The following is a 27,359-nucleotide window of genomic DNA, read 5'->3' as shown; positions in this document are numbered from 1 at the left end:
TTACAGTAGTCAGTGTACGACTTCCGTCGACTTTAGAGTAGTCAGTGTACGACTTCCGTCGACTTTAGAGTAGTCAGTGTACGACTTCCGTCGACTTTAGAGTAGTCAGTGTACAACGTCCGTCGACTTTAGAGTAGTCAGTGTACGACTTCCGTCGACTTTAGAGTAGTCAGTGTACAACTTCCGTCGACTTTAGAGTAGTCAGTGTACGACTTCCGTCGACTTTAGAGTAGTCAGTGTACGACTTCCGTCGACTTTAGAGTAGTCAGTGTACAACTTCCGTCGACTTTAGAGTAGTCAGTGTACGACGTACGTCGACTTTAGAGTAGTCAGTGTACAACTTCCGTCGACTTTAGAGTAGTCAGTGTACAACCTCCGTCGACTTTAGAGTAGTCAGTGTACAACGTCCGTCGACTTTAGAGTAGTCAGTGTACAACTTCCGTCGGCTTTAGAGTAGTCAGTGTACGACGTCCGTCGACTTTAGAGTAGTCAGTGTACGACTTCCGTCGACTTTAGAGTAGTCAGTGTACAACTTCCGTCGACTTTAGAGTAGTCAGTGTACAACTTCCGTCGACTTTAGAGTAGTCAGTGTACAACTTCCGTCGACTTTAGAGTAGTCAGTGTACAACCTCCGTCGACTTTAGAGTAGTCAGTGTACAACGTCCGTCGACTTTAGAGTAGTCAGTGTACGACTTCCGTCGGCTTTAGAGTAGTCAGTGTACGACGTCCGTCGACTTTAGAGTAGTCAGTGTACGACTTCCGTCGACTTTAGAGTAGTCAGTGTACAACTTCCGTCGACTTTAGAGTAGTCAGTGTACAACTTCCGTCGACTTTAGAGTAGTCAGTGTACAACTTCCGTCGACTTTAGAGTAGTCAGTGTACAACGTCCGTCGACTTTAGAGTAGTCAGTGTACAACTTCCGTCGACTTTAGAGTAGTCAGTGTACAACTTCCGTCGACTTTAGAGTAGTCAGTGTACAACTTCCGTCGACTTTAGAGTAGTCAGTGTACAACTTCCGTCGACTTTAGAGTAGTCAGTGTACGACTTCCGTCGACTTTAGAGTAGTCAGTGTACAACTTCCGTCGGCTTTAGAGTAGTCAGTGTACAACTTCCGTCGACTTTAGAGTAGTCAGTGTACAACTTCCGTCGGCTTTAGAGTAGTCAGTGTACAACTTCCGTCGACTTTAGAGTAGTCAGTGTACGACTTCCGTCGACTTTAGAGTAGTCAGTGTACGACTTCCGTCGACTTTAGAGTAGTCAGTGTACGACTTCCGTCGACTTTAGAGTAGTCAGTGTACGACTTCCGTCGACTTTAGAGTAGTCAGTGTACGACTTCCGTCGACTTTAGAGTAGTCAGTGTACAACTTCCGCCGACTTTAGAGTAGTCAGTGTACGACTTCCGTCGACTTTAGAGTAGTCAGTGTACAACTTCCGTCGACTTTAGAGTAGTCAGTGTACAACTTCCGTCGACTTTAGAGTAGTCAGTGTACAACTTCCGTCGACTTTAGAGTAGTCAGTGTACGACTTCCGTCGACTTTAGAGTAGTCAGTGTACAACTTCCGCCGACTTTAGAGTAGTCAGTGTACGACTTCCGTCGACTTTAGAGTAGTCAGTGTACAACTTCCGTCGACTTTAGAGTAGTCAGTGTACAACTTCCGTCGACTTTAGAGTAGTCAGTGTACGACTTCCGTCGACTTTAGAGTAGTCAGTGTACGACTTCCGTCGACTTTAGAGTAGTCAGTGTACGACTTCCGTCGACTTTAGAGTAGTCAGTGTACAACTTCCGCCGACTTTAGAGTAGTCAGTGTACGACTTCCGTCGACTTTAGAGTAGTCAGTGTACAACTTCCGTCGACTTTAGAGTAGTCAGTGTACAACTTCCGTCGACTTTAGAGTAGTCAGTGTACAACTTCCGTCGACTTTAGAGTAGTCAGTGTACGACTTCCGTCGACTTTAGAGTAGTCAGTGTACAACTTCCGCCGACTTTAGAGTAGTCAGTGTACGACTTCCGTCGACTTTAGAGTAGTCAGTGTACAACTTCCGTCGACTTTAGAGTAGTCAGTGTACAACTTCCGTCGACTTTAGAGTAGTCAGTGTACAACGTCCGTCGACGCCCTTTCAGAATGCTGCACGCTGACTACTCTAAGGAGTCTGACTTTCAAAGCATCGTGAGGGCCATACTTACTTTTAGTCAATGGGAATTAAAAAGGGGGCGGAGCCTGTCGCTATGACGACCGGCACCAGCTCTTTTGCGCGTTTTGGGTTAGAAAAAGGCGGCGTTTGTGCTTGGGGGAGGTAGAAGGGCCTGGAAGGCACGCTGATTAAATGCTGTGTGACGGCGTGGCGCTTTTGAAAGGGGGGGCGTGTCCTCCAGGGGAGCGGCAGGGACTTCCTCTTTGGGGACGTTCAGCGGGAGATGACGGAGCTGATGGAGTTGTAGGACGTGCCCCCGTTGCAGGCGGGCGGGTACCCGTTGGCGACGGCGCCGGCGCCCAGCCCCTCCGTGTTGACCCGGAAGACGGGCGACGCCTTGAGGAGGAAGTCGGCGGCGTCCCGGCGGCCCAGCTCCCGCAGCTTGAGCATGAGGACGCCCACCGTGCTGCCCGCCCGCCCGCTCCACTCCCGCAGCAGCGCCGCCGTGGGGCTGGGCGGCGGGGCGAGGACGGCGGCGCCGTTGCTGTGCTTGGCCACCAGGTCGGTGAGGCCCAGGTTCATGGCCAGCAGGCACCAGTCCTTCCCCAGGGCGTCGGGCGGGTCCAGCATGCGGCACAGCTTCCTGCGGACCAGCAGGGACACGTCGGCGATGTGGACGTCGGGTCCCAGGACGCCTCGCTGGTAGACCTCCGCGCAGCCGAAGGCCAGGATGCTGCTGAATCTCTCGCGGTAGCCCCCCATGGTGTTGGTGAGCGAGGTCTCCCGCTGGACTTGCGCCCGCAGGAAGTCTTTGGGTTGGTACACCATGACGGGGGCGTGGTGCTCGCGCAGCTGCTGGGGGCTCAGGTAGTACTTGGCGGCGAGCAGTCCGGGGAGGGTGGAGGCCAGCAAGTTCTCGGTGATGCTGCAGACGGTGTCCAACAGGGCGTAGCACTTGGCCCGCTGCGTGTCGCGCCCCCGCACCTGGATCTCCACCCCCTGGCCGTGGTTGACCAGCAGGACCACCGCCTCCGCGCCGCCCTGGCTCACCTTGGCCCCGTTGGTCCACAGGAAGATGTCGCCGTCGTCGTCGTCGTCCTCCTCGGGCTTCTGCTGGTGGCTCCAGCGGCACAGGTTGACCTGCAGCTTGTGGAACAGACCGCAGGGGAAGGCGACCAGGTGCTCGGCGGGCACCAGCCGGACGCCGCCGTAGATCATGGAGTCCTCTTCCTCCTCCTCCGTCCACGAGCGCTGCAGGCCGTTGGTCTTGATGAGGGCGGGGACGTCCACCATGGTGGGGTTGGTGGCGTCGCGGGCGCAGACGTCCATGGCGTCCAGGATCTGCAGCAGCTCCTCCAGGTCGCTCTCGGGCGCCAGCGCCTGCACCTCCTCCAGCCTGTAGCGCCCCCTGTAGTGGTGGATGGCCTTGGGCGTCTCCACAGACAGCAGGCGGCCCAGGACGTTGGTGCAGAGCCAGCGAGGCTCCAGCAGGACCACGTCCTGCACCGTCTCGCTCTGCATGATGTTGATCTGCACGGAGAAAAAAATTGTTTTCATTTGATTTATATCCGGCGAGAGAATGAACAGGCTTCACTACACATCTTTTTGGGCTTATTGCATAAAACTGGGCCAAAATTAAGTTTTAAAACAAGAAATTATGATGTCTAATTTTAGATGGGGCGGTACAGCTCAGTTGGTAGAGTGTCCGTGCCAGCAACTTGAGGGTTGCAGGTTCGATTCCCGCTTCAGCCATCCCAGTCACTGCCGTTGTGTCCTTGGGCAAGACACTTGACCCACCTGCTCCCAGTGCCACCCACACTGGTTTAAATGTAACTTAGATATTGGGTGTCACTATGTAAAGCGCTTTGAGTCACTTGAGAAAAGCGCTATATAAATATAATTCACTTCACTTCACTTCAATTGTATTCTTAACCCCCATTTTTTACCCTCAGGACTAGAGATATCCGATAATATCGGACTGCCGATAAATGCTTAAAAATGTAATATTGGAGATTATCGTATCGGTTTCAAAAAGTAACATTTCTGACTTTTTAAAACGCCGCTGTGTACACGGATGGAGGAAGAAGTACAGAGCGCCAATAAACCTTAAAGGCACCGCCTTTGCGTGCCGGCCCAGTCACATATTATCTACGGCTTTTCACTCGCTCGCTCGCACGCACGCACGCACGCACGCACGCTCGAACGCACGCTCGCACGCACGCACGCACGCTCGCACGCACGCACGCTCGCACGCACGCACGCACGCACGCACGCACGCACGCACGCACGCACACACACACACACACACAAGTGAATGCAATGCATACTTGGTCAACAGCCATACAGGTCACACTGAGGGTGGCCATATAAACAACTATAACACTGTTACAAATATGCGCCAAACTGTGAACCCACACCAAACAAGAGGGACAAATACATTTCGGGAGAACATCCGCACCATAACACAACATAAACACAACAGAACAAATACCCAGAATCCCTTACAGCAGTGGTCCCCAACCTTTTTGTATCCGCGGACCGGTCAACGCTTAATAATTAGTCCCGCGGCCCGGCGCAGGGGGGGGGGATGGGTCCTTTTAATGTTTTTTTTTTTCTTTGTCACGAAAAAGGGACGTTTTTGTCATGAAAAAGGGAGGTTTTTGTGGTTGGTGCACTAATTGTAAGTGTATATTGTGTTTTTGATGTTGATTTAATAAAAAAAATTAAAAATACAAATAATTTATTTTTTATTTTTATTTTTTAAAAGAAATAATAATAAAAAATTCTTCTGCGGCCCGGTACCAATCGGGTCACAAAACTTTGTGTTTCAATGAGTTATATATATATATATATATATATATATATATATATATATATATATATATATATATATATATATATACATATATATATATATATATACATAAAAACTTCAAAAAGTAGTTTTTAAAAATATGGTCGAAAAAATAGTTATATATAAATAAATGAATGTATATATAAACATATATATATATATGTATGTATGTATGTATGTATATATATATAATATATATATACATACATACATAAAAACTTCAATTGATAGCTCCGCCAGCTATCAATCAGTCAGCTGCAGACCTTAGACTGAAGTGTGATATTTTTGTGACTATGCCAACCTAGTATGTTGTTAAAATGCGAGCGTGAAGTTAGCATGTAGCTAACACAGCCCTTCTAACATTTGTGCCGTCACTCGGCCCTGCGTGACATGTGACATCTGCCGCCTGGGTCTGACCTCGCCCATGCTGTGCAGCTGCAGGGCCAGGCTGCGCAGATGCTCCTGGCTGACCAGCGGGTTGATCTGCTCCTGGACGTCGCTGACAAACTGTTGCCATGACATCAGCTGGTTGGGTCCGCTCTGCTTCCTCCAGGCTGGCAGCACAGTTAGCAGGCGCTCGGACAGCAGCGTCATGGCACCGCAGCTCTGAGGGATAGAAACAAGCAAAGATGTCATTCGTGTGTGTATATGTGCTCTTGAATTTCTACCCTCCCTGAGATATCAACAAGGAAAAAAGTAGCTTCCATATGAGGAGGTGTGAACAAGTGATGACATAAATCATGGTCCCAATACAGAAAACCATTGCATCTAATAGAGAATGTCTCATTTGCACCCCTGGTGGTGATATCCATCGAAATGAGGGTGGTCCCAAAAAGGAGGGGTTTTTCAAATTGACTGTGTGTCAGTTTTAAAAGTGCTCCCCCTCTGGTCAACATATGAAATAACAAGTGTGTGTGTAAAAACTTGAAGCGCTCCCCCTCTGGCCAACATATGCAATAACAAGTGTGTGTAAGAAATTGAAATGCGCCCCCTTTGGACAAAATTAATAAAAAGTAAAATAGATAGCTATATAGAGACAAACTATAGTAACTTGAAGTCAATAATGAAAATTAAAAAACAATTACACGCAAAAAATTAACTAAAAGCTGTCAACTTTTTCTCATTAAACTGGGAACAATTTCTCATATTCTTTCTGCTTCTGTAAAATTGCAATATTTTCACGTAAGATTGTTACTTTTTGATGTCAAAGTATTAGTTTTTACTGCAAAATGGTGACATTTTTAATATAAAATTCTGACTTTTATCACAATATTGACAATTTTTTTGTTGCTCCTGTAAAATAGGGACATTTTTCGAGTAGAATTATGACTTTTGTCACAATTTTGCCAAATAAAATTCCGATTAGTGTAACAATATTGCCCAAATTGTAAAGTTTTCTTATAAGATTTTGACTTTTTTCGAGTTAAATTATGACTCATTTCATTAAAATTGCCAACATGTTAAGCTTATCTTGTGAAATGTATACTGTTATTGAGTAAAATTCCTACTTTTACCATAATTTTGCACAAATGTTCAGTTTTTCTTGTAAAATTTTGACTTGCGTTCAGTAAAATGACGACTTTTATTCTAAAACTGCCAAAATTCAAAGTTTTTCTTGTGAAACTGTGACCTTCTTCTTGTAAAATTCCAACTCATTTTTCACAACAAGCTTTTTTATATTTGCATAGTATGTATATATTATAAATGTTGTCAATACACATCTTTATATATCTAGAAAGGGTGGTCCTAAAGAGGAAGGCATTTTTCGGAGGTCTCAAGAAGCTAACAAATACAAGAATGTGTGTGTGTGTGTTCTTGTATGTCTACCCTCCCTGAGATACTAACAAGGAAAAAAGTAGCTTCCATATGAGGAGGTGTGAACAAGTGATGACATAAATCATGGTCCCAATACAGAAAACCATTGCATCTAATAGAGAATGTCTCATTTGCACCCCTGGTGGTGATATCCATCAAAATGAGGATGGTCCCAAAAAAGAAGGGTTTTTCAAATTGACTGTGTGTCGCTTTTAAAAGTGCTCCCCCTCTGGTCAACATATGAAATAACAAGTGCGTGTAAGAAATTGGAATGCGCCCCCTTTGGCCAAAAATAATAAAAAATAAATTATATATGTATATAGAGACATACCATAGTAACTTGAAGTCAATAATGAAAATTAAAAAACAATTACACGCAAAAAATTAACTAAAAGCTGTCCACTTTTTCCCATAAAACTGGGAACAATTTCTCATATTCTTTCTGCTTCTGTAAAATTGCAATATTTTCTTGTAAGATTGTTACTTTTTGATGTTAAAGTATTAGTTTTTACTGCAAAATGGTGACATTTGTCATATAAAATTCTGACTTTTATCACTATATTGACAATTTTTTTGTTGCGCCTGTAAAATAGTGACATTTGTTGAGTAGAATTATGACTTTTGTCATCATTTTGCCAAGTAAAATTCCGATTTGTGTAACAATATTGCCCAAATTGTAAAGTTTTCTTATAAAATTTTGACTTTTTTCGAGTTAAATTATGACTAATTTAATTAAAATTGCCAACATATTAAGCTTATCTTGTGAAATTTATACTGTTATTGAGTAAAATTCCTACTTTTACCATACTTTTGCACAAATGTTCGGTTTTTCTTGTAAAATTTTGACTTACGTTCAGTAAAATGACGACTTTTATTATAAAACTGCGAAAATTCTAAGTTTTTCTTGTGAAACTATGTCCTTCTTCTTGTAAAATTCCTACTCATTTTTCACAACAAGCTTTTTTCTATTTGCATAGCATGTATATATTATTAATGTTGTCAATACACATATTTACATATCTAGAAAGGGTGGTCCTAAAGAGGAAGGCATTTTTCGGAGGTCTCACGAAGGTAACAAATACAACAATGTGTGTGTGTGTGTGTGTGTGTGTGTAGCTCACCGAGATGACCTGGGAGCGTAGTTCCTGGAGATGATTCCGAAGCAGCTTCATATCTTTGGAGTTGGAGGCTCCGGCATCCGTCACAAACAGCTTGTTGCTGATCTGCAGGTCGTTTCCAAACCTTCAAAGTCATAAGCAGATTGAGAAAAGTTAACGTATTGTTTTGTGTTACCGTCACCATAACTTATCACTTCAGCAAGAAGGAAAGAAATGAAACCAGACGTTTGCGATTATTAGTTTGGAAATGTCTTTATGGCCTTGCGCCTTCTTATTTATCTGACCTGCTTTTACCGTATCAACACTCGTGGATCCTGAGGTCTTTTTGGCACCGGCCTTTGATCTTTACCAAATCCCAGAACTAAGACCCGCGGTGAGGCGGAATTTAACCACTATGGCCTGGCAGAGAGCCTCAGGACTGCAGAGTGTTGAAATAAAATAGAAAATAAGACTAAACACACACCTTTTCAATCAGGCCTGATTATGTTTAAAAAAAAAACCAAAACATTTATTGCATCGTTTTCTATGTTAATTTAGTAATATTACTAATATTACTCTCTCAATGTTATGCTTTTTAACATTTTAATGTATTATTTATATTTAATTTGTACGTATATTTTATCATATGTTTTATATTATTTTTTAGATGGCGTTTATTTTTGTTTTTCTCCATTGTGGACGTCTCGAAGGTGGCGTTTTTCCTGAAATCCTCAGTGCCATGCCATGTTTTGTTTTGCTATGTTGTTGTAAACATTGCTGTGTGCGTGTGTGTCTGTGCGTGTGTGTGTGTGTGTACGTGTGTGTGTGTTTTCTTCTCTTTGCCATTCGCCCGGTTATAAAACGTGATTTATAAATAAAGTTTGATTTGAACTATATATACAGTATATAGATACTGTACATACATATAAACATATACATTTACACACTGTATATACAAATATACACGTAAATACATATGTATATACACTCATATATAAATATATAAATACAAATATATACACACACATTTTTATATATAAATACAGACGTATATACATATATATATATATATACACATGACATGTGTGTGTATGTATATATATATATATACATACACACACATGACATGTGTGTGTATGTATATATATATATATATATATATATTTATATATATATATACATATACACACACATACACATATATATACATATACATACATGTACATATATATATATATACACACACACATATATATACATATACATGTACATATATATACATACATACATATATATATATATATATATATATATATATATATATATATATATATATATATATATATATATATATATAGTAGGGCTGCGAATCTTTGGGTCTCCCATGATTCGATTCAATATCGATTCTTGAGGTCATGATTTGATTCAAAAACGATATTTTTCCGATTCAAAACGATTCTGTATTCATTCAATACATAGGATTTCAGCAGCAGGATCTACCCCAGTCTGCTGACATGCTAGCAGAGTAGTAGATTTTTGTAAAAAGCTTTTATAATTGTAAAGGACAATGTTTTATCAACTGATTGCAAAAAATGTAAATTTGTTTTAACTATTAAACGAACCAAAAATATGACTTATTATATTTTTGTGAAAATATGGGACACAGTGTGTTGTCAAGCTTATGAGATGCGATGCAAGTGTAAGCCACTGTGACACTTTTTATTTTTATTTTTACAAATGTCTAATGATAATGTCAGTGAGGGATTTTTAGTCACTGCTATGCTGAAATTATAACTAATATTGATACTGTTGTTGATATTAATTTTTGTTTCACTACTTCTGGTTTGTTCTGTGTCGTGTTTGTGTCTTCTCTCAATTGCTCTGTTTATTGCTGTTCTGAGTGTTGCTGGGTTAGGTTTGGTTTTGGAATTAGATTGCATTGTTATGGTATTGCTGTGTATTGATTTGTTGGATTAATTAAAAAATAAAAATAAAAAATAAAAATCAATATAAAAAAAAAAAGTAATTAAAAAAAAAAAAAATCAAAAAAATAGATTTTTTAAAAATGAGAATCGATTCTGAATCGCACAACGTGGCAATTGCGATTCAAATTCGAATCAATTTTTTCCCCACACCCCAAATATATACACATATTTTTTAATTTCATTATCTTTTATTTTTACTTTATTCAAAAGAGTCTTAAAAATATACAAAAAATACAAATAGTAATAAAAAAAGATATATATATATATATTTATATATATATATATACATATTTTTAAAATATTTTTAATATTTTTTTCCTAAAAAATATAAAAAAGTCTTAAAAATATAACAAAAAATAAATAAAATAGGATAAAAAAAAATATATATATTTACATATGGTAACAATATAACAAAAAAAGAATTAATAAATACAATAAGATGGAAATATATATATATATATTTTTTTTTCCATCTTATTTTATTATTATTATTTTTTTTTGTTATATTTTTAAAACTTTTTAAATATTTTTTAGGAAAAAGTATCATAATTAAAAAAGGTGTATATTATTGAGGAAAAGTTGTATGTTTGAGAAGAATGTTGACTACTTTGAAGAAAATTGCTGCACAGTTTGGAGAAAAAAAAAGCAAAATTTTTTAGTAAAAAGATATACATTCACAAGGAAAAAAAAAGGTTGACTATTTATACAAGAAAAAAGGTTGTAATCCTGTATATATATGTATAAATTTAATTTAAAATAAGGGGTGGGACAAAGGTAAAGCCAATGATGTCATATTCCAACAATCGAAAGCCACAATGGTGAATAAATAAGAAACATGTGGAGGCTGACCTGTTCTTGACTTCTTTGAGGATCGCTTTCTCTCGGTTGTAGCTGAACTCTCCCGAGAAACATCTGGGAACGTCTGCCAGGTCTGCGTGAGTCGCCACCAGGACCACCACCAGGGGCTGCCGGACGCGGCCTCCGAAAACTGGAAGACATCGGATGTTCACGTAACATTTTATGGAAAATCCCCCAAAACATCAGCCTTTAAAGTCTTTGATATCACAGTGAGTAGCAAACAATCACTATACTACTGCCCTATTTTCTAGACCACGCCGGATTATAAGGCGCACTGCCCATGAGCGGGTCTATTCAGCTCTTTTTTCAAACAAAAGGCGCACCGGATTATAAGGCGCATTAAAGGGGTCATAGTATGATTTTTTTTCTAAATGTAAAACACTTCCTTGTGGTCCACATCAGTGTTTTTCAACATTTTTTGAGGCAAGGCCCCTTTTTTTCATTCAAAATTCCAGAGGCACACTACCAACAGAAAACCGTAAAAAATTAAACTCCACCAGGTCCTGGTGCCTTATTTTGAATTTGTTGGGTGTTTTCCTGTGTAGTGCTTTAGTTTTTGTCTTGCGCTGTTATTTTGGTGGCAAAAAGTCAGTGCTCAATAACAAGAAACAAAAATACCAAAAATATGGGTGTTTTATTTAAATTAAGCAATATTATCTGCCTATAGAACAAGAAAAATGGGCCTGTCAAGACTTTCCAAAACAGGTAAAATTAAAGCTGCAAGCAGCGTTGGTCGGGCCCGTCTTTGGCTGCTGTCCCCGCGACCCAAACCCGGATAAGCGTTAGAAGATGCATGGATAGTAGCTACTATTATATATGATAAAAATGATAAATAAATGGGTTGTACTTGTATAGCGCTTTTCTACCTTCAAGGTACTCAAAGCGCTTTGACACTACTTCCACATTTACCCATTCACACACTGATGGAGGGAGCTGCCATGCAAGGCGCCAACCAGCACCCATCAGGAGCAAGGGTGAAGTGTCTTGCTCAGGACACAACGGACGTGACGAGGTTGGTACTAGGTGGGATTTGAACCAGTGACCCTCGGGTTGCGCACGGCCACTCTCCCACTGCGCCACCCCGTATTGTGTATTGTGTGTAGGGTATTGTGTGTAGAATTTTGAGGACAAAAAATAATTAATTCAATTTCACATTGTCATTGTCTACTGTTAGTCCTAAGTGTCCCAATACTTTTGCCTAGTGTTATTCCCGAGTGTCCCAATACTTTTGTCCAGTGGTAGTCCTAAGTGTCCCAATACTTTTGTCCAGTGTACCTACCTTCTCTGCATTGTGTGGGCACGCTAATGCTTCCTGCTTTTCAGCAGCCATCTTAAGACAACAGCAGCGCAGTGGTTCTTTGAAGGGTCATAAAATCAAAACCGGAGCAGTAATCAAAATTCTTTCCATAACTTTTATTCAAAAGGGTTCAACCTCTCTCCTGCGCGAGTTTGAAGCCGAAACGACAAACGCGCTCAGAGGAGATAATGTTTGAAGAAAGGTGACAGGTTTTTACAAAACTTTTGTTTTGAAGGGGTAATTGCCAACATCCTGTTGATTTTTGCTGAATATTGTCAATTATTAAAATGTAGGTCTAAGTGAGACCTACATAGAGGTTTTCGTTTCATGTCTGTCCGACATTCCTACCGGAAGTTACAAGCAGTTTTGTCTGTGTTTTCTTCCTAGGAGCAGTTTTTTCTGTTTTATTCCAAAATTGCGCTAAAGCGCAATTTTGAGTTTTTATTTTTGATTTTTTATTAGATTACAATTTTTGCCAGTCCTGATAGGTGTGTCAAGTTTGGTGAGTTTTGAAGCATTTTAAGGGGGTCAAATTACAACGCAAATACACAAAAATTGCATTTTTTTTAGGCAAATTTTGCTTTGAAGGGATTTTTGCTAAATTTTTGTTGATTTTTGCCCCAGAAGATAAAATTATGAAATCTAGGTCTAAGTCAGCCCTACATAGAAGTTTTTGTTTCATGTCTCTATGACATTGCTAACGGATGTTACAAGCAGTCTGTTTTTTTTTTTTTCCTAGGGGGCGCTAGAGAGCAATTTTGATTTTTGGGGTTTGGTTCTTTAATAAGTTGGGAAGGTTTGCCGGACCAGCATGTTAAGGGGGTCAAATTACAGCGCATAGGTGCGGAAGAATAATAATAAAGATAGAAACAAAGAATAAAACACACAAAATTCAATAGGTCCTTTGCGGGCCCTAATTAGCTAACTTCAATGAACCCAAATATACCTTCAAATAAGTACATTCTCACTAATAAGTGAACTACTACACGAGTAAGTGTTTTCTATTGTTTCATTGAAAATAAAACAGCAAAGTCCATTTGGCTGTCATCTCTTTTAATTATGAGACACAATTGTGTCAAAGTCATGTTATTTTTTTTCATGCAAGTCCCAAAAATGTCCAAAATACCAACCCAGGTTTGAGGTATTTTGGACAAAATTGGGACTTTTGACCATTTTGGCCGCCTTTTCCCCTCTTCTTCCCCACCTTCCTGTGCACCATTGCTGGGTGTGTTTTGGACATTTGGACAAAAGTAGTTTCAAGCATGTTTTACTCAAGATGGGTCATCAAATCTCAGCAACAAGCTGTAATATCTTACTGAGATCATTTAGGACCAAAACCCTTAAAACCAGTAAAACAGTCTAGCATAAAATCCCGTATGCCCAAAATGTCCATTACACACCCAGCCGAGTCCCACGGGGAAGGGGGATAAAAGTTGAAAAAGTGGGCAAAAGTCCCAAAAATGTCCAAAATACCTACCCAGGTTCGAGTCTCCCACAGGTCTCACCGCCGGCCGGGATGCCCAGAATGTCCAAAACGTGCCCAGCAAAGTCCCACGGGAAGGCGGGGAGAAAAGTTAGAAAAGTCGGTAAAATGTTCAAAAATTGAGTTCCACAGGTCTTAAGACTTGTGGCACTCAAACCTGGGTAGGTATTTTGAACATTTTTGGGACTTTTGCCCGACTTTTCCAACTTTTAATTCCCCCACCCCGTGGGACTTGGCTGGGTGTGTAATGGACATCTTGTGCGGCCGGCGGCGAGACTTGTGGTACTCGAACCTGGTTAAGTATTTTAAACATTTTTGGGGACTTTTGCTGACTTTTACAACTTTTATCCCCCCTCCCTGTGGGACTCGGCTGGGTGTGTAATGGACATTTTGGGCATCCCGGGACTTGCATGGCCAGCGGCGGGACTTGTGGGACTCGAACCTGGGTAGGTATTTTGAACATTTTTGGGGACTTTTGCCGACTTTTCTAACTTTTATCCCCCACTTCCCGTGGGACTTTGCCTGGTGCGTTTTGGACATTTTTTGCATCCCGGGACTTGGGCGGCCGGCAGCGGGACTGGAACCCAGGGATATTTTGGACAAAATTGGGACTTTTGACCATTTAGCCCGCCTTTTCCCCTCTTATTCCCCGCCTTCCTGTGCACCATTGCTGGGTGTGTTTTGGACATTTGGACAAAAGTAGTTTCAAGCATGTTTTACTCAAGATAGGTCATCAAATCTCAGCAACAAGCTGTAATATTTTACTGAGATCATTTAGGACCAAAACCCTTAAAACCAGTAAAACAGTCTAGCATAAAATCCCGTATGCCCAACATGTCCATTACAAACCCAGCCGAGTCCCACGGAGAGGGGGGATAAAGGTTGGAAAAGTGGGCAAAAGTCCCAAAAATGTCCAAAATACCTACCCAGGTTCGAGTCTCCCACAGGTCTCGCCGCCGGCCGGGATGCCCAAATTTTCCAAAACGCGCCCAGCAAAGTCCCACGGCGGGGAGAAAAGTGAGAAAAAGTCGGTAACATTTTCAAAAATGGAGTTCCACGAGTCTTAAGACTTGTGGCACTCCATGTGGGACTCGAACCTGGGTAGGTATTTTGAACATTTTTGGGACTTTTGCCCGACTTTTCCAACTTTTATCCCCCCACCCCGTGGGACTTGGCTGGGTGTATAAGGGACATCTTGCGCGGCCGGCGGCGAGACTTGTGGGACTCGAACCTGGTTAAGTATTTTGAACATTTTTGGGGACTTTGCTGACTTTTCCAACTTTTATCCCCCACTTCCCGTGGGACTTGGCCTGGTGCGTTTTGGACATTTTTTTCATCCCGGGACTTGGGCGGCCGGCAGCGGGACTGGAACCCAGGGATATTTTGGACAAAATTGGGACTTTTGACCATTTAGCCCGCCTTTTCCCCTCTTCTTCCCCGCCTTCCTGTGCACCATTGCTGGGTGTGTTTTGGACATTTGGACAAAAGTAGTTTCAAGCATGTTTTACTCAAGATGGGTCATCAAATCTCAGCAACAAGCTGTAATATTTTACTGAGATCATTTAGGACCAAAACCCTTAAAACAAGTAAAACACTCTAGCATAAAATCCCGTATGCCCAAAATGTCCATTACACACCCAGCCGAATCCCACGGGGAGGGGGGATAAAGGTTGGAAAAGTGGGCAAAAGTCCCAAAAATGTCCAAAATACCTACCCAGGTTCGAGTCTCCCACAGGTCTCACCGCCGGCTGGGATGCCCAGAATGTCCAAAACACGCCCAGCAAAGTCCCACGGGAAGGCGGGGAGAAAAGTTACAAAAGTCAGTAAAAAGTTCAAAAATGGAGTTCCACGGGTCTTAAGACTTGTGGCACTCAAACCTGGGTAGGTATTTTGAACATTTTTGGGACTTTTGCCCGACTTTTCCAACTTTTAATCCCCCCACCCCGTGGGACTTGGGTGGGTGTGTAATGGACATTTTGCGCGGCCGGCGGCGAGACTTGTGGTACGAGAACCTGGTTAAGTATTTTGAACATTTTTGGGGACTTTTGCTGAATTTTCCAACTTTTATCCCCCCTCCCTGTGGGACTCGGCTGGGTGTGTAATGGACATTTTGGGCATCCTGGGACTTGCTTGGCCAGCGTTGGGACTTGTGGGACTCGAACCTGGGTAGGTATTTTGAACATTTTTGGGGACTTTTGCCGACTTTTCTAACTTTTATCCCCCACTTCCCATGGGACTTTGCCGGGTGCGTTTTGGACATTTTTTGCATCCCAGGACTTGGGCGGCGGGACTGGAACCCGGGGAGGCATTTTGGACAAAATTGGGACTTTTGACCATTTTGGCCGCCTTTTCCCATCTTCTTCCCCGCCTTCCTGTGCACCATTGCTGGGTGTGTTTTGGACATTTGGATAAAAGTAGTTTCAAGCATGTTTTACTCAAGATAGGTTATCAAATCTCAGCAACAAGCTGTAATATCTTACTGAGATCATTTAGGACCAAAACCCCTTAAAACCAGTAAAACAGTCTAGCATAAAATCCCGTATGCCCAAAATGTCCATTACACACCCAGCCGAGTCCCACGGGGAGGGGGGATAAAGGTTGGAAAAGAGGGCAAAAGTCCCAAAAATGTCCAAAATACCTACCCAGGTTCGAGTCTCCCACAGGTCTCGCCGCCGGCCGGGATGCCCAAAATGTCCAAAACGCGCCCAGCAAAGTCCCACGGCGGGGAGAAAAGTGAGAAAAAGTCGGTAACATTTTCAAAAATGGAGTTCCACGGGTCTTAAGACTTGTGGCACTCCATGTGGCACTCAAACCTGGGTAGGTATTTAGAACATTTTTGGGACTTTTGCCCGACTTTTCCAACTTTTAATTCCCCCACCCCGGTGGGACTTGGCTGGGTGTGTAATGGACATCTTGTGCGGCCGGCGGCGAGACTTGTGGTACTCGAACCTGGTTAAGTATTTTAAACATTTTTGGGGACTTTTGCTGACTTTTCCAACTTTTATCCCCCCTCCCTGTGGGACTCGGCTGGGTGTGTAATGGACATTTTGGGCATCCTGGGACTTGCTTGGCCAGCGGCGGGACTTGTGGGACTCGAACCTGGGTAGGTATTTTGAACATTTTTGGGGACTTTTGCCGACTTTTCTAACTTTTATCCCCCACTTCCCATGGGACTTTGCTGGGTGCGTTTTGGACATTTTGTGCATCCCAGGACTTGGGCGGCTGGACTGGAACCCGGGGAGGTATTTTGGACAAAATTGGGACTTTTGACCATTTTGGACTTCTTTTCCCATCTTTTTTTCCCCACCTTCCTGTGCACCATTGCTGGGTGTGTTTTGGACACTTGGACAAAAATAGTTTCAAGCATGTTTTACTCAAGATAGGTCATCAAATCTCAGCAACAAGCTGTAATATCTTACTGAGATCATTTAGGACCAAAACCCTTAAAACCAGTAAAACGCATAAAATCCCGTATGCCCGAAATGTCCATTACACACCCTGCCGAGTTCCACATGGAGGGGGGATAAAGGTTGGAAAAGTGGGCAAAAGTCCCAAAAATGTCCAAAATACCTACCCAGGTTCGAGTCTCCCACAGGTCTCGCCGCCGGACGGGATGTCCAAAATGTCCAAAACGCGGCCAGCAAAGTCCCACGGGAAGGCGGGGAGAAAAGTGAGAAAAGTCGGTAAAATGTTCAAAAATCACACCCGGGTTTGAGTGCCACAGGTCTTAAGACATGTGGGACTCGAACGGTCATACCGTGGCTCATTAGTTTTGATCATGAACCTGAAGCCTTCTCTCTCTCCACTGCGCTGTATGGTCGCAGGTCTTTTGCAATGAAACAAGCGATGGATCTGGTTATTTTCTTTGCCCGTTCAGAACTGGGGGGTCATTTTGTAAACCGGAGAAGTGTTTGTTGATCAGCTGCCGGCGGTTTGAAGTACTCCCAAAATACATAACTTTAGCGTTGCAAAGTATGCACACTGCATGAGTCATGTCAAGCCCTTTCGTGCCAAGGTAAAATCCAAACTGTCTCCAAACGTTTGCTTTCAAAATCCGCGGAGGCGGTTGTATTTCTTCTTAAGGCTGCTCTGTTTCTTTTTCTTCTACCTGCATATGTGAAAAGAGTTCAAGGAAAACTACAGGAGGAAGCTGGAAGGGAAGCTGAAGGACCACGACATAAAGGCGGTCTGGAGAGGTATGCAGACCATCACCGGCCTCAAACCGTTGGGGGGTAGGGGGGTGGATGGAGACAAAGAGAGGGCCAATGACCTAAACCAGTTCTTTAACAGGTTTGACATAGTGGCTCTGACAAGCTCCTGCCCAACCCAAAACATGCCAGCCGGGCCCCTGAAAACTTCAGCGAACCAATCCAGCCCCCCAACTCCAATGACTACCTCCCTCCACCTAACACCTCACCCTCCGAAGGACGACCCCGCCCTCCCCCAACTACCTGAGACCCCCCCCCAGTGTGTCTGTCTCATTCAGCTTGTTGTCCATGTGTACACCGAGGTATTTATAATCCTCAACCATGTCTACATCGACCCCCCCGGATGGAAACAGGGGTCGCTGAAGTACTCCTCCTCCTTCCCAGGTCCACAAACAGCTTCTTGGTCTTCGTCACATTAAGCTGGAGGTGGTTCTTTCCACACCATGTGACAAAGTCCTCCACCAGTGCTCTGTATTCCTCGTCATCACCATCCTCAATACACCCCACTATCGCAGAGTCATCAGAAGGTGGCAGGACTCTGACTGAGAGTGGAAATCGGTGAAGAGGAAGGGGGAGAGGACTGTACCCTGCGGGGCCCCGGTGTTGCTGACCAGCCTGTCAGACACACAGTCCTGCAGTCGCACGTACTGTGGTCTGTCAGTCAGGTAATCTACAACCCAGGACACCAAGGGGGCCTCCACCTGCATCTTCTCCAACTTCACACCCAGTAGCCCAGGCCGCATGGTATTGGAAGCACTGGAGAAGTCAAAAAACATGACTCTCACACTGCTTGAAGGCTTGTCCAGGTGGGTGTGGGCTCGGTTCAGCAGGTAGATGACTGCGTCCTCCACTCCCAGTCGGGACTGGTTGGCTGTTGGGCGGAGTTGTTCCAGGACCTACCTCTCCATGGTCTTCATGCGAACTGTGGTGCTGAATTTCCCCCAGGGATCAATAAAGTACTTTCTATTCTATTCTATATTAGCGACGACACAACAACACAACACTCCCCTTAGTATCTAGCCACCAGGTAGCCACCTTTCTTAATGTCCAATACCTACGGTAGCCCAGAAGGCACGTACACGTTGCCGGGAGCGGGGGCAGAAAATCGATTTCTGAAAAATGAGAATCGATACTCAGCCTCAGCCTTCCCGGTAAGGTTTATTCAGGTGTACTGGAGAGGAGGCTACGCCGGATAGTCGAACCTCTGATTCAGGAGGAACAGTGTGGTTTTCGTCCTGGTCGTAGAACTGTGGACCAGCTCTATACTCTCCGCAGGGTTCTTGAGGGTGCATGGGAGTTTGCCCAACCAGTCTACATGTGCTTTGTGGACTTGGAGAAGGCATTCGACCGTGTCCTTCGGGAAGTCCTATGGGAAGTGCTCAGAGAGTATGGGGTATCGGACTGTCTGATTGTGGCGGTCCGCTCCCTGTACGATCAGTGCCAGAGCTTGGTCCGCATTGCCGGCAGTAAGTCGAACACATTTCCAGTGAGGGTTGGACTCCGCCAAGGCTGTCCTTTGTCACCGATTCTGTTCATAACTTTTACGGACAGAATTTCTAGGCGCAGTCAAGGCGTTGAGGGGTTCCGGTTTGGTGACCGCAGGATTAGGTCTCTGCTTTTTGCAGATGATGTGGTCCTGATGGCTTCATCTGACCGGGATCTTCAGCTCTTACTAGATCGGTTCGTAGCCGAGTGTGAAGCGACCGGAATGAGAATCAGCACCTCCAAGTCCGAGTCCATGGTTCTCGCCCGGAAAAGGGTGGAATGCCATCTCCGGGTTGGGGAGGAGACCCTGCCCCAAGTGGAGGAGTTCAAGTACCTGGGAGTCTTGTTCACGGGTGGGGGAAGAGTGGATCGTGAGATCGACAGGCGGATCGGTGCGGCGTCTTCAGTAATGCGGACGTTGTACCGATCAGTTGTGGTCAAGAAGGAGTTGAACCGGAAGGCAAAGCTCTCAATTTACCGGTCGATCTACGTTCCCATCCTCACCTATGGTCATGAGCTTTGGGTCATGACCGAAAGGATAAGATCACGGGTACAAGCGGCCGAAATGAGTTTCCTCCGCCGTGTGGCGGGGCTCTCCCTTAGAGATAGGGTGAGAAGCTCTGCCATCCGGGAGGAACTCAAAGTAAAGCCGCTGCTCCTTCACATGGAGAGGAGCCAGATGAGGTGGTTCGGGCATCTGGTCAGGATGCCACCCGAACGCCTCCCTAGGGAGGTGTCTAGGGCACGTCCAACCGGTAGGAGGCCACATGGAAGACCCAGGACACGTTGAAGTGAAGTGAAGTGAATTATATTTATATAGCGCTTTTTCTCAAGTGACTCAAAGCGCTTTACATAGTGAAACCCAATATCTAAGTTACATTTAAACCAGTGTGGGTGGCACTGGGAGCAGGTGGGTAAAGTGTCTTGCCCAAGGACACAATGGCAGTAACTAGGATGGCACAAGCGGGAATCGAACCTGCAACCCTCAAGTTGCTGGCACGGCCACTCTACCAACCGAGCTATGCCGCCCCACTATGTCTCCCGGCTGGCCTGGGAACGCCTCGGGATCCCCCGGGAAGAGCTACACGAAGTGGCTGGGGAGAGGGAAGTCTGGGTTTCCCTGCTTAGGCTGTTGCCCCCGCGACCCGACCTCGGATAAGCGGAAGAAGATGGATGGATGGATGGATGGAGAATCGATACTGAATCATACAATGTGAGAATGGAGATTTGAATTTGAATCGATTTTTTCCCCCACACCCTTATTGTCTACTGGCGTCATATTGCAGTCAACATGTATCTCTTATGTGTGACTGCCATCTACCGGTCACACTTATCATTACACCCAGTACCAAATAAAATTGCATCGAGGTCGGTAAGCACAACTAGAATCATTCCGTACATTCGGCGCACCGGGTTATAAGGCACCCTGTCGATTTTTGAGAAAATGAAAGGATTTTAATAGTCTGAAAAATACGGTACAACTAGTGATAGTAATTAAACTCTCTAATTACTTATATTTTGGCTTTTTAGTGATTATAAGAACATTTCTCATCAGGTTAACATTTTCTATAAGGTTGCGTTGGCAAGACTTAGCAGAATAATCAGTGTCTGCTAGAGTGGAGGAAACAATCAAACACAATGAGCATGTTGCCAATAACGATGATTACTGCCACTGTCGTCATAAAGTCGTCGTTGATTTTTTGTTGTTGTTGTCGCTGTCGCTCACCAATGTCTTCGTGCGGCGGCGTGAGGGCCTTGAGCAGGTTGAGCCAATAGGTGATGTGGCTCAGCTGGGTCTCGTACGGCTCCTCCAGGCTGAACAGGACCAGGTGGATGGCGGTGACGTCGTTGGCGGCGAAGTAGTCGTAGGAGCAGTAGTACACCGGGTTGCCCGAAAACTCCCACGTGCTAAAATCGCCCACACCTGCGCGGAAACAGTTATCGAGGACTTCCCCCGCCACGCCTTTGAGCCCGGCGGGTGTCGCTCACCGTGGATGCTGGCGTGCTGGATGTCCACGGCCCTGGTGGCCTGGTCGTCGGCGGCGGACAGGGCGCTGTGCACGGGCGAGAAGACCTCCAGGACGCCTTTGGTCAAGCTGGGCTCGAACATCATGCTGCGACTGCGCACGCTCACGTTCTCGCAGCCCGGGTACAGGTTGGAGATGCTCACCGACACTGGATGAAGGAGAGGGAGGAGTCATGCTGCTGCGGTTCACCCGCACTAACACACGAGGGCGCCATTCTCCTACATTCATTATTACGGACTGGAGTAACTTTTTGTTGACTAAATGTATTCTTTCGTTCTATTTTGGGATTAAAGGCCTACTGAAATGAGATTTTCTTATTTAAACGGGGATAGCAGGTCCATTCTATGTGTCATACTTCATCATTTCACGATATTGCTATATTTTTGCTGAAAGGATTTAGTAGAGAACATCGAGGATAAAGTTTGCAACTTTTGGTCGCTAACAGAAAAGCCCTGCCTTTATTGGCAGTAGCAGACGATGATGTCACATGTTGATGGCTCCTCACATTGTTTTTAATGGGAGCCTCCAACCAAAAAGAGCTATTCGGACCGAGAAAACGACAATACAAATAACTAATGAAATATTTATTATTGAAAAACAAACGAAAATAGCATGTATTGTCTGTAGAATTTTGAGGACAAAAATTAATTGATTCCATTTTACGAATGTTTACCTTTTGTAAAGGACTTGACGAAAACAGAATAAATTGTGTGCTTACAGGAAGACATTTAATAAACTGCGCGTATCGGACATTTTACATTTTTTTCTGATATCGTAACGATATTTAGTATCAACATCGGATTGGGACGCCCCTACTTATTACATTGATGTACCGGAGTTTAAAATCCGAGATTTTAAATGCAAGCCGATGTGATCAGATACTTTTTCTTCCGCCGATATAGGACTGATATCCTAAATAAATATTGGATCGGCACACCCCTAACTAAAATAGTCAATTTTCTAAATTAGCCTAAGACACAAAATGTGTTAAATTTGTTAGAAACGACCAAAACGTAACTTTTTAAATTATTTGATACTTGTTTATATTGACAAATGTGCTGTTTTACATTGCAATATTGATCAATTATGAACATGTAATACATAAGTCTAGCTTGTGTGCTATTGTGTGCTTGGCTGTTGTGTAGCAGCCAGCTCCAAGTAGCCTATAGCCTGCCATGTTTACCTTTTGTAAATGACTTGATGAAAACAGAAGAAATTGTGTGCTTATAAGAAGACATCTAAATTGAATACATTTAATAATCTGCTCGTATCAGACATTTTACATTTTTTTCTGATATCGTAACGATATTCAGTATCAATATCGGATTGGGACGCCCCTAATTATTACATTGATGTACCGGAGTTTAAATCCGAGATTTTAAATGCAAGCCGATGTGATCAGTTCCTTTTTTTTCTCGCCGGTATAGGACTGATATCCTAAATCTATGTTGGATCGGCACACCTCTAACTAAAAAAGTCAATTTTCTAAATGAGCCAAAGACACAAAATGTGACACATTTGTTAGTCACGACCAAAACGTAACTTTTTAATTATTTGGTACTTGTTTATATTGACAAATGTGCTGTTTTACATTGCAATATTGATCAATTAAGGACATTTAATACATAAGTCTAGCTTGTGTGCTATTGTGTGCTTAGCTGTTGTGTAGCAGCCAGCTCCAAGTAGCCTATAGCCTGCCATGTTTACCTTTTGTAAATGACTTGATGAAAACAGAATAAATTGTATGCTTATAAGAAGACATTTAAATTGAATGCATTTAATAATTTGCTCGTATCGGACATTTTACATTTTTTTCTGATATCGTAACGATATTCAGTATCAATCTTGGAGTGGGACGCCCCTAATTATTACATTGATGTACATGAGTTTAAAATCCGAGATTTTAAATGCAAACCGATGTGTTTAAATACTTTTTTTTCGCTGGCATAGGACTGATATCGTAAAACAATACTGGATCGGCACACTTTTAACTACAATAGACAATTTTCTAAATTAGCCTAAGACACAAAATGTGACACATTTGTTAGTAACGACCAAAAAGTAAGAAGAAATTGTGTGCTTACAGGAAGACATTTAAATGGAATACATTTAATAAACTGCTCGTATCGGACATTTTTCCTTTTTTTCTGATATCGTAACGATATTCAGTATCAATATCGGATTGGGACGCCCCTAATTATTACATTGATGTACCGGAGTTTAAAATCCGAGATTTTAAATGCAAGCCGATGTGATCAGATACTTTTTTTTCTCGTCGGTATAGGACTGATATCGTACAACAATACTGGATCGGCACACTTTTAACTAAAATAGACCATTTTCTAAATTAGCCTAAGACACAAAATGTGACACATTTGTTAGTAACGACCAAAAAGTAAGAAGAAATTGTGTGCTTACAGGAAGACATTTAAATGAAATTCATTTAATAAAACTGCTCGTATCGGACATTTAAAATCCTTTTTTTGATATCGTAACGATACTCAGTATCAATAACGGATTGGGTCGCCCCTACTTATTACATTGATGTACCGGAGTTTAAATCCGAGATTTTAAATGCAAACCGATGTGATCAGATACTTTTTTTTTCTCGCCGGTATAGGACTGATATCCTAAATCAATATTGGATCGGCACACCTCTAACTAAAAAAGTCAGTTTTCTAAATTAGCCAAAGACACAAAATGTGACACATTTGTTAGTAACGACCAAAACGTAACTTTTTAATTATTTGATACTTGTTTATATTGACAAATGTGCTGTTTTAGACTGCAATATTGTTCAATTAAGGACATTTAACACATAAGTCTAGCTTGTGTGCTACTGTGTGCTTAGCTGTTGTGTAGCTGCTCGCTCAGAGTGCTGCTTTTTTTTTTGCGCTTATATTGGAGATTTTAGATTCAAAGCTGATTTAAGATTGTTTGTTTTTGCTCGAGACACCCCTGCTGTAGTCCTGGTTGTCCTTGGTCTAAATATAACAGATATTGCTTTGATGTTAACAATCCGACCCGGGAGCAGACCAAGTTCCTGTAAATAGAACGGTGACAGTTGCACCCTGCTGGGCGGGTCACACACACACACACACGCTCTGCCGCGTCTTACCGGCGGGTTTGGAGTTGACGGGAGAATTGGGGTGCCGAGCGCCGTTGGTCATGCGGGTCGTCCTGCGTCTCCTGAAGAAGCTGCGCAGGATGCCGCACTTCAGGGACTCCAACAAGGTGCTCTTGCCCGCCGCCGAATGTCCGAAGAGCTTCAGCTTGACCCGCGGCTGGGCCGTCATGGTGGGTCGCAGCTGCTGGATGTAACCCAGCTTGTGGTTGTCCTGAGGAATATTTGTCATTAAATTAATGTTTCGAATCTACAGTATTTAACACATCCCATAAACTTACCATATATTTTTTTGAACTTTTTTTTTTTCAAAAAAATCTGCTAAAAAATGAATTAAAAATTGTGTAGTAATAGTATTCACTGTTGGAAGCGGCCCTCTGGGGCCTGTGGTTTATTACAGTAAAAAACAAAATAACTGGCAGCTCAGGTGCCAAAATTTTACTGGAAAATTGCATTTTTTTTAATTTACAGTAAAAAAAACAAATACAGTAAAATTCTGGCAACTGAGCTGCCTTTGTTTGACCATAAAAACAGCAATACTGTTTTTCCATTTACAGTAATATACACTACAGTTTGAGGTGAAATTTTTGCAACTTACCATATATTTAACATTTTTGTTTTAAAAAAAAATCTACTAAAAAATGAATTAAAAATTGTGTAATAATAGTATTCACTGTTAAAAGCGGCCCTCTGGGGCCTGTGGTTTATTGCAGTAAAAAACAAAATAACTGGCAGCTCAGGTGCCAACATTTTACTGTAAAATTGCAGTTTTTTTTTATTTACAGTAAAATTCTGGCAACTGAGCTGCCTTTGTTTGACCATAAAAACAGCAATACTGTTTTTCCATTTACAGTAATATACACTACAGTTTGAGCTGAAATTTTTGCAACTTACCATGTATATTTTTTTAACATTTTTGTTTTTCAAAAAAATCTACTAAAAAATGAATTAAAAATTGTGTAATAATAGTATTCACTGTTAGAAGCGCTTGCAGTAAAAAACCAAATAACTGGCAGCTCAGGTGCCAAAATTTTACTGGAAAATAGCATTTTTTTTATTTACAGTAAAAAAACAAATACAGTAAAATTCTGGCGACTGAGCTGCTTTTGTTTTACCATAAAAACAGCAATACTGTTTTTCCATTTACAGTAATATACACTACATTTCGGGGTGAAATTTTTGCAACTTACCATATATTTTTTTAACATTTTAGTTTTTAAAAAAATCTTCTAGGATCCCATAAAATAGGTTCATATTTTTCATAATTCCACATTTTACGCAGCTAAATTCCATATGTTGAAGAGGTTCATTTAGCCTACTGATGTGTAATTATAAATGTTTTATTTATTTATTTATTTGTAACTTGTCAAGTACAAAACTTTACAAAAACATTTTAGTTTAAAAAAAAATCTACTAAAAATGAATAAAAAACATCAATACTGTTTTTCCATTTACGGTAATATACACTACATTTCGAGGTGACATTTTTGCAACTTACCATATATTTAACATTTTTGTTTTAAAAAAAATCTACTAAAAAATGAATTAAAAATTGTGTAATAATAGTATTCACTGTTGGAAGCGGCCCTCTGGGGCCTGTGGTTTATTACAGTAAAAATCAAAATAACTGGCAGCTCAGGTGCCAAAATTTTACTGTAAAATTGCAGTTTTTTTTATTTACAGTAAAAAACAAATACAGTAAAATTCTGGCAACTGAGCTGCCTTTGTTTGACCATAAAAACAGCAATACTGTTTTTCCATTTACAGTAATATACACTACAGTTTGAGCTGAAATTTTTGCATCTTACCATATATATTTTTTTAACATTTTTGTTTTTCAAAAAAATCTACTAAAAAATGAATTAAAAATTGTGTAATAATAGTATTCACTGTTGGAAGTGGCCCTCTGGGGCCTGTGGTTTATTGCAGTAAAAAACAAAATAACTGGCAGCTCAGGTGCCAAAATTTTACTGTAAAATTGCAGTTTTTTTTTATTTACAGTAAAATTAAGGCAACTGAGCTTCCTTTGTTTGACCATAAAAACAGCAATACTGTTTTTCCATTTACAGTAATATACAATACAGTTTGAGCTGAAATTTTTGCAACTTACCATGTATATTTTTTTAACATTTTTGTTTTTAAAAAAAATTTACTAAAAAATGAATTAAAAATTGTGTAATAATAGTATTCACTGTTAGAAGCGCTTGCAGTAAAAAAACAAATAACTGGCAGCTCAGGTGCCAAAATTTTACTGGAAAATAGCATTTTTTTTTATTTACAGTAAAAAAACAAATACAGTAAAATTCTGGCATCAGAGCTGCTTTTGTTTTACCATAAAAACAGCAATACTGTTTTTCCATTTACAGTAATATACACTACATTTCGGGGTGAAATTTTTGCAACTTACCATATATTTTTTTTAACATTTTAGTTTAAAAAAAAATCTTCTAGGATCCCATAAAATAGGTTCATATAATTCATAATTCCACATTTTACGCAGCTAAATTCCATATGTTGAAGAGGTTCATTTAGCCTACTTATGTGTAATTATAAATGTTTTATTTATTTATTTATTTGTAACTTGTCAAGAACAAAACTTTACAAAAACATTTTAGTTTTTAAAAAAATCTACTAAAAATTAATAAAAAACAGCAATACTGTTTTTTCATTTACAGTAATATACACTACATTTCGAGGTGAAATGTTTGCAACTTACCATATATTTAACATTTTTGTTTTAAAAAAAAATCTACTAAAAAATGAATTAAAAATTGTGTAATAATAGTATTCACTGTTGGAAGCGGCCCTCTGGGGCCTGTGGTTTATTGCAGTAAAAAACAAAATAACTGGCAGCTCAGGTGCCAAAATTTTACTGGAAAATTGCATTTTTTTTAATTTACAGTAAAAAAAACAAATACAGTAAAATTCTGGCGACTGAGCTGCCTTTGTTTTACCATAAAAACAGCAATACTGTTTTTTTATTTACAGTAATAT

At 41.6% G+C, this 27,359-nt stretch overlaps 1 protein-coding gene across 1 annotated transcript in view; it reads right to left on the bottom strand.

Moving 5' to 3' along the window:
- Positions 1 to 2,256: 2,256 nt before the first annotated feature.
- dapk1 (death-associated protein kinase 1) overlaps positions 2,257 to 27,359 on the bottom strand; it is a 233,826-nt gene continuing 208,723 nt past the window's right edge. Inside the window, exons 20-26 of the mRNA XM_061896021.1 lie at positions 24,360 to 24,579; positions 21,204 to 21,389; positions 20,941 to 21,138; positions 10,733 to 10,871; positions 7,923 to 8,043; positions 5,404 to 5,592; positions 2,257 to 3,662 (exon numbers count right to left, since the gene is read on the bottom strand). Of these exons, the coding sequence (XP_061752005.1) occupies positions 2,406 to 3,662; positions 5,404 to 5,592; positions 7,923 to 8,043; positions 10,733 to 10,871; positions 20,941 to 21,138; positions 21,204 to 21,389; positions 24,360 to 24,579 (2,310 nt within the window). The 3' untranslated portion in view covers positions 2,257 to 2,405. The remainder of the gene's footprint in view (positions 3,663 to 5,403; positions 5,593 to 7,922; positions 8,044 to 10,732; positions 10,872 to 20,940; positions 21,139 to 21,203; positions 21,390 to 24,359; positions 24,580 to 27,359) is intronic.

Source organism: Nerophis ophidion, linkage group LG01 (assembly GCF_033978795.1).
Source record: "Nerophis ophidion isolate RoL-2023_Sa linkage group LG01, RoL_Noph_v1.0, whole genome shotgun sequence".
NCBI lineage: Eukaryota > Metazoa > Chordata > Actinopteri > Syngnathiformes > Syngnathidae > Nerophis > Nerophis ophidion.
Note: the sequence above shows the minus strand (reverse complement) of the source record. Positions and strands in the feature narration are given on the sequence as shown.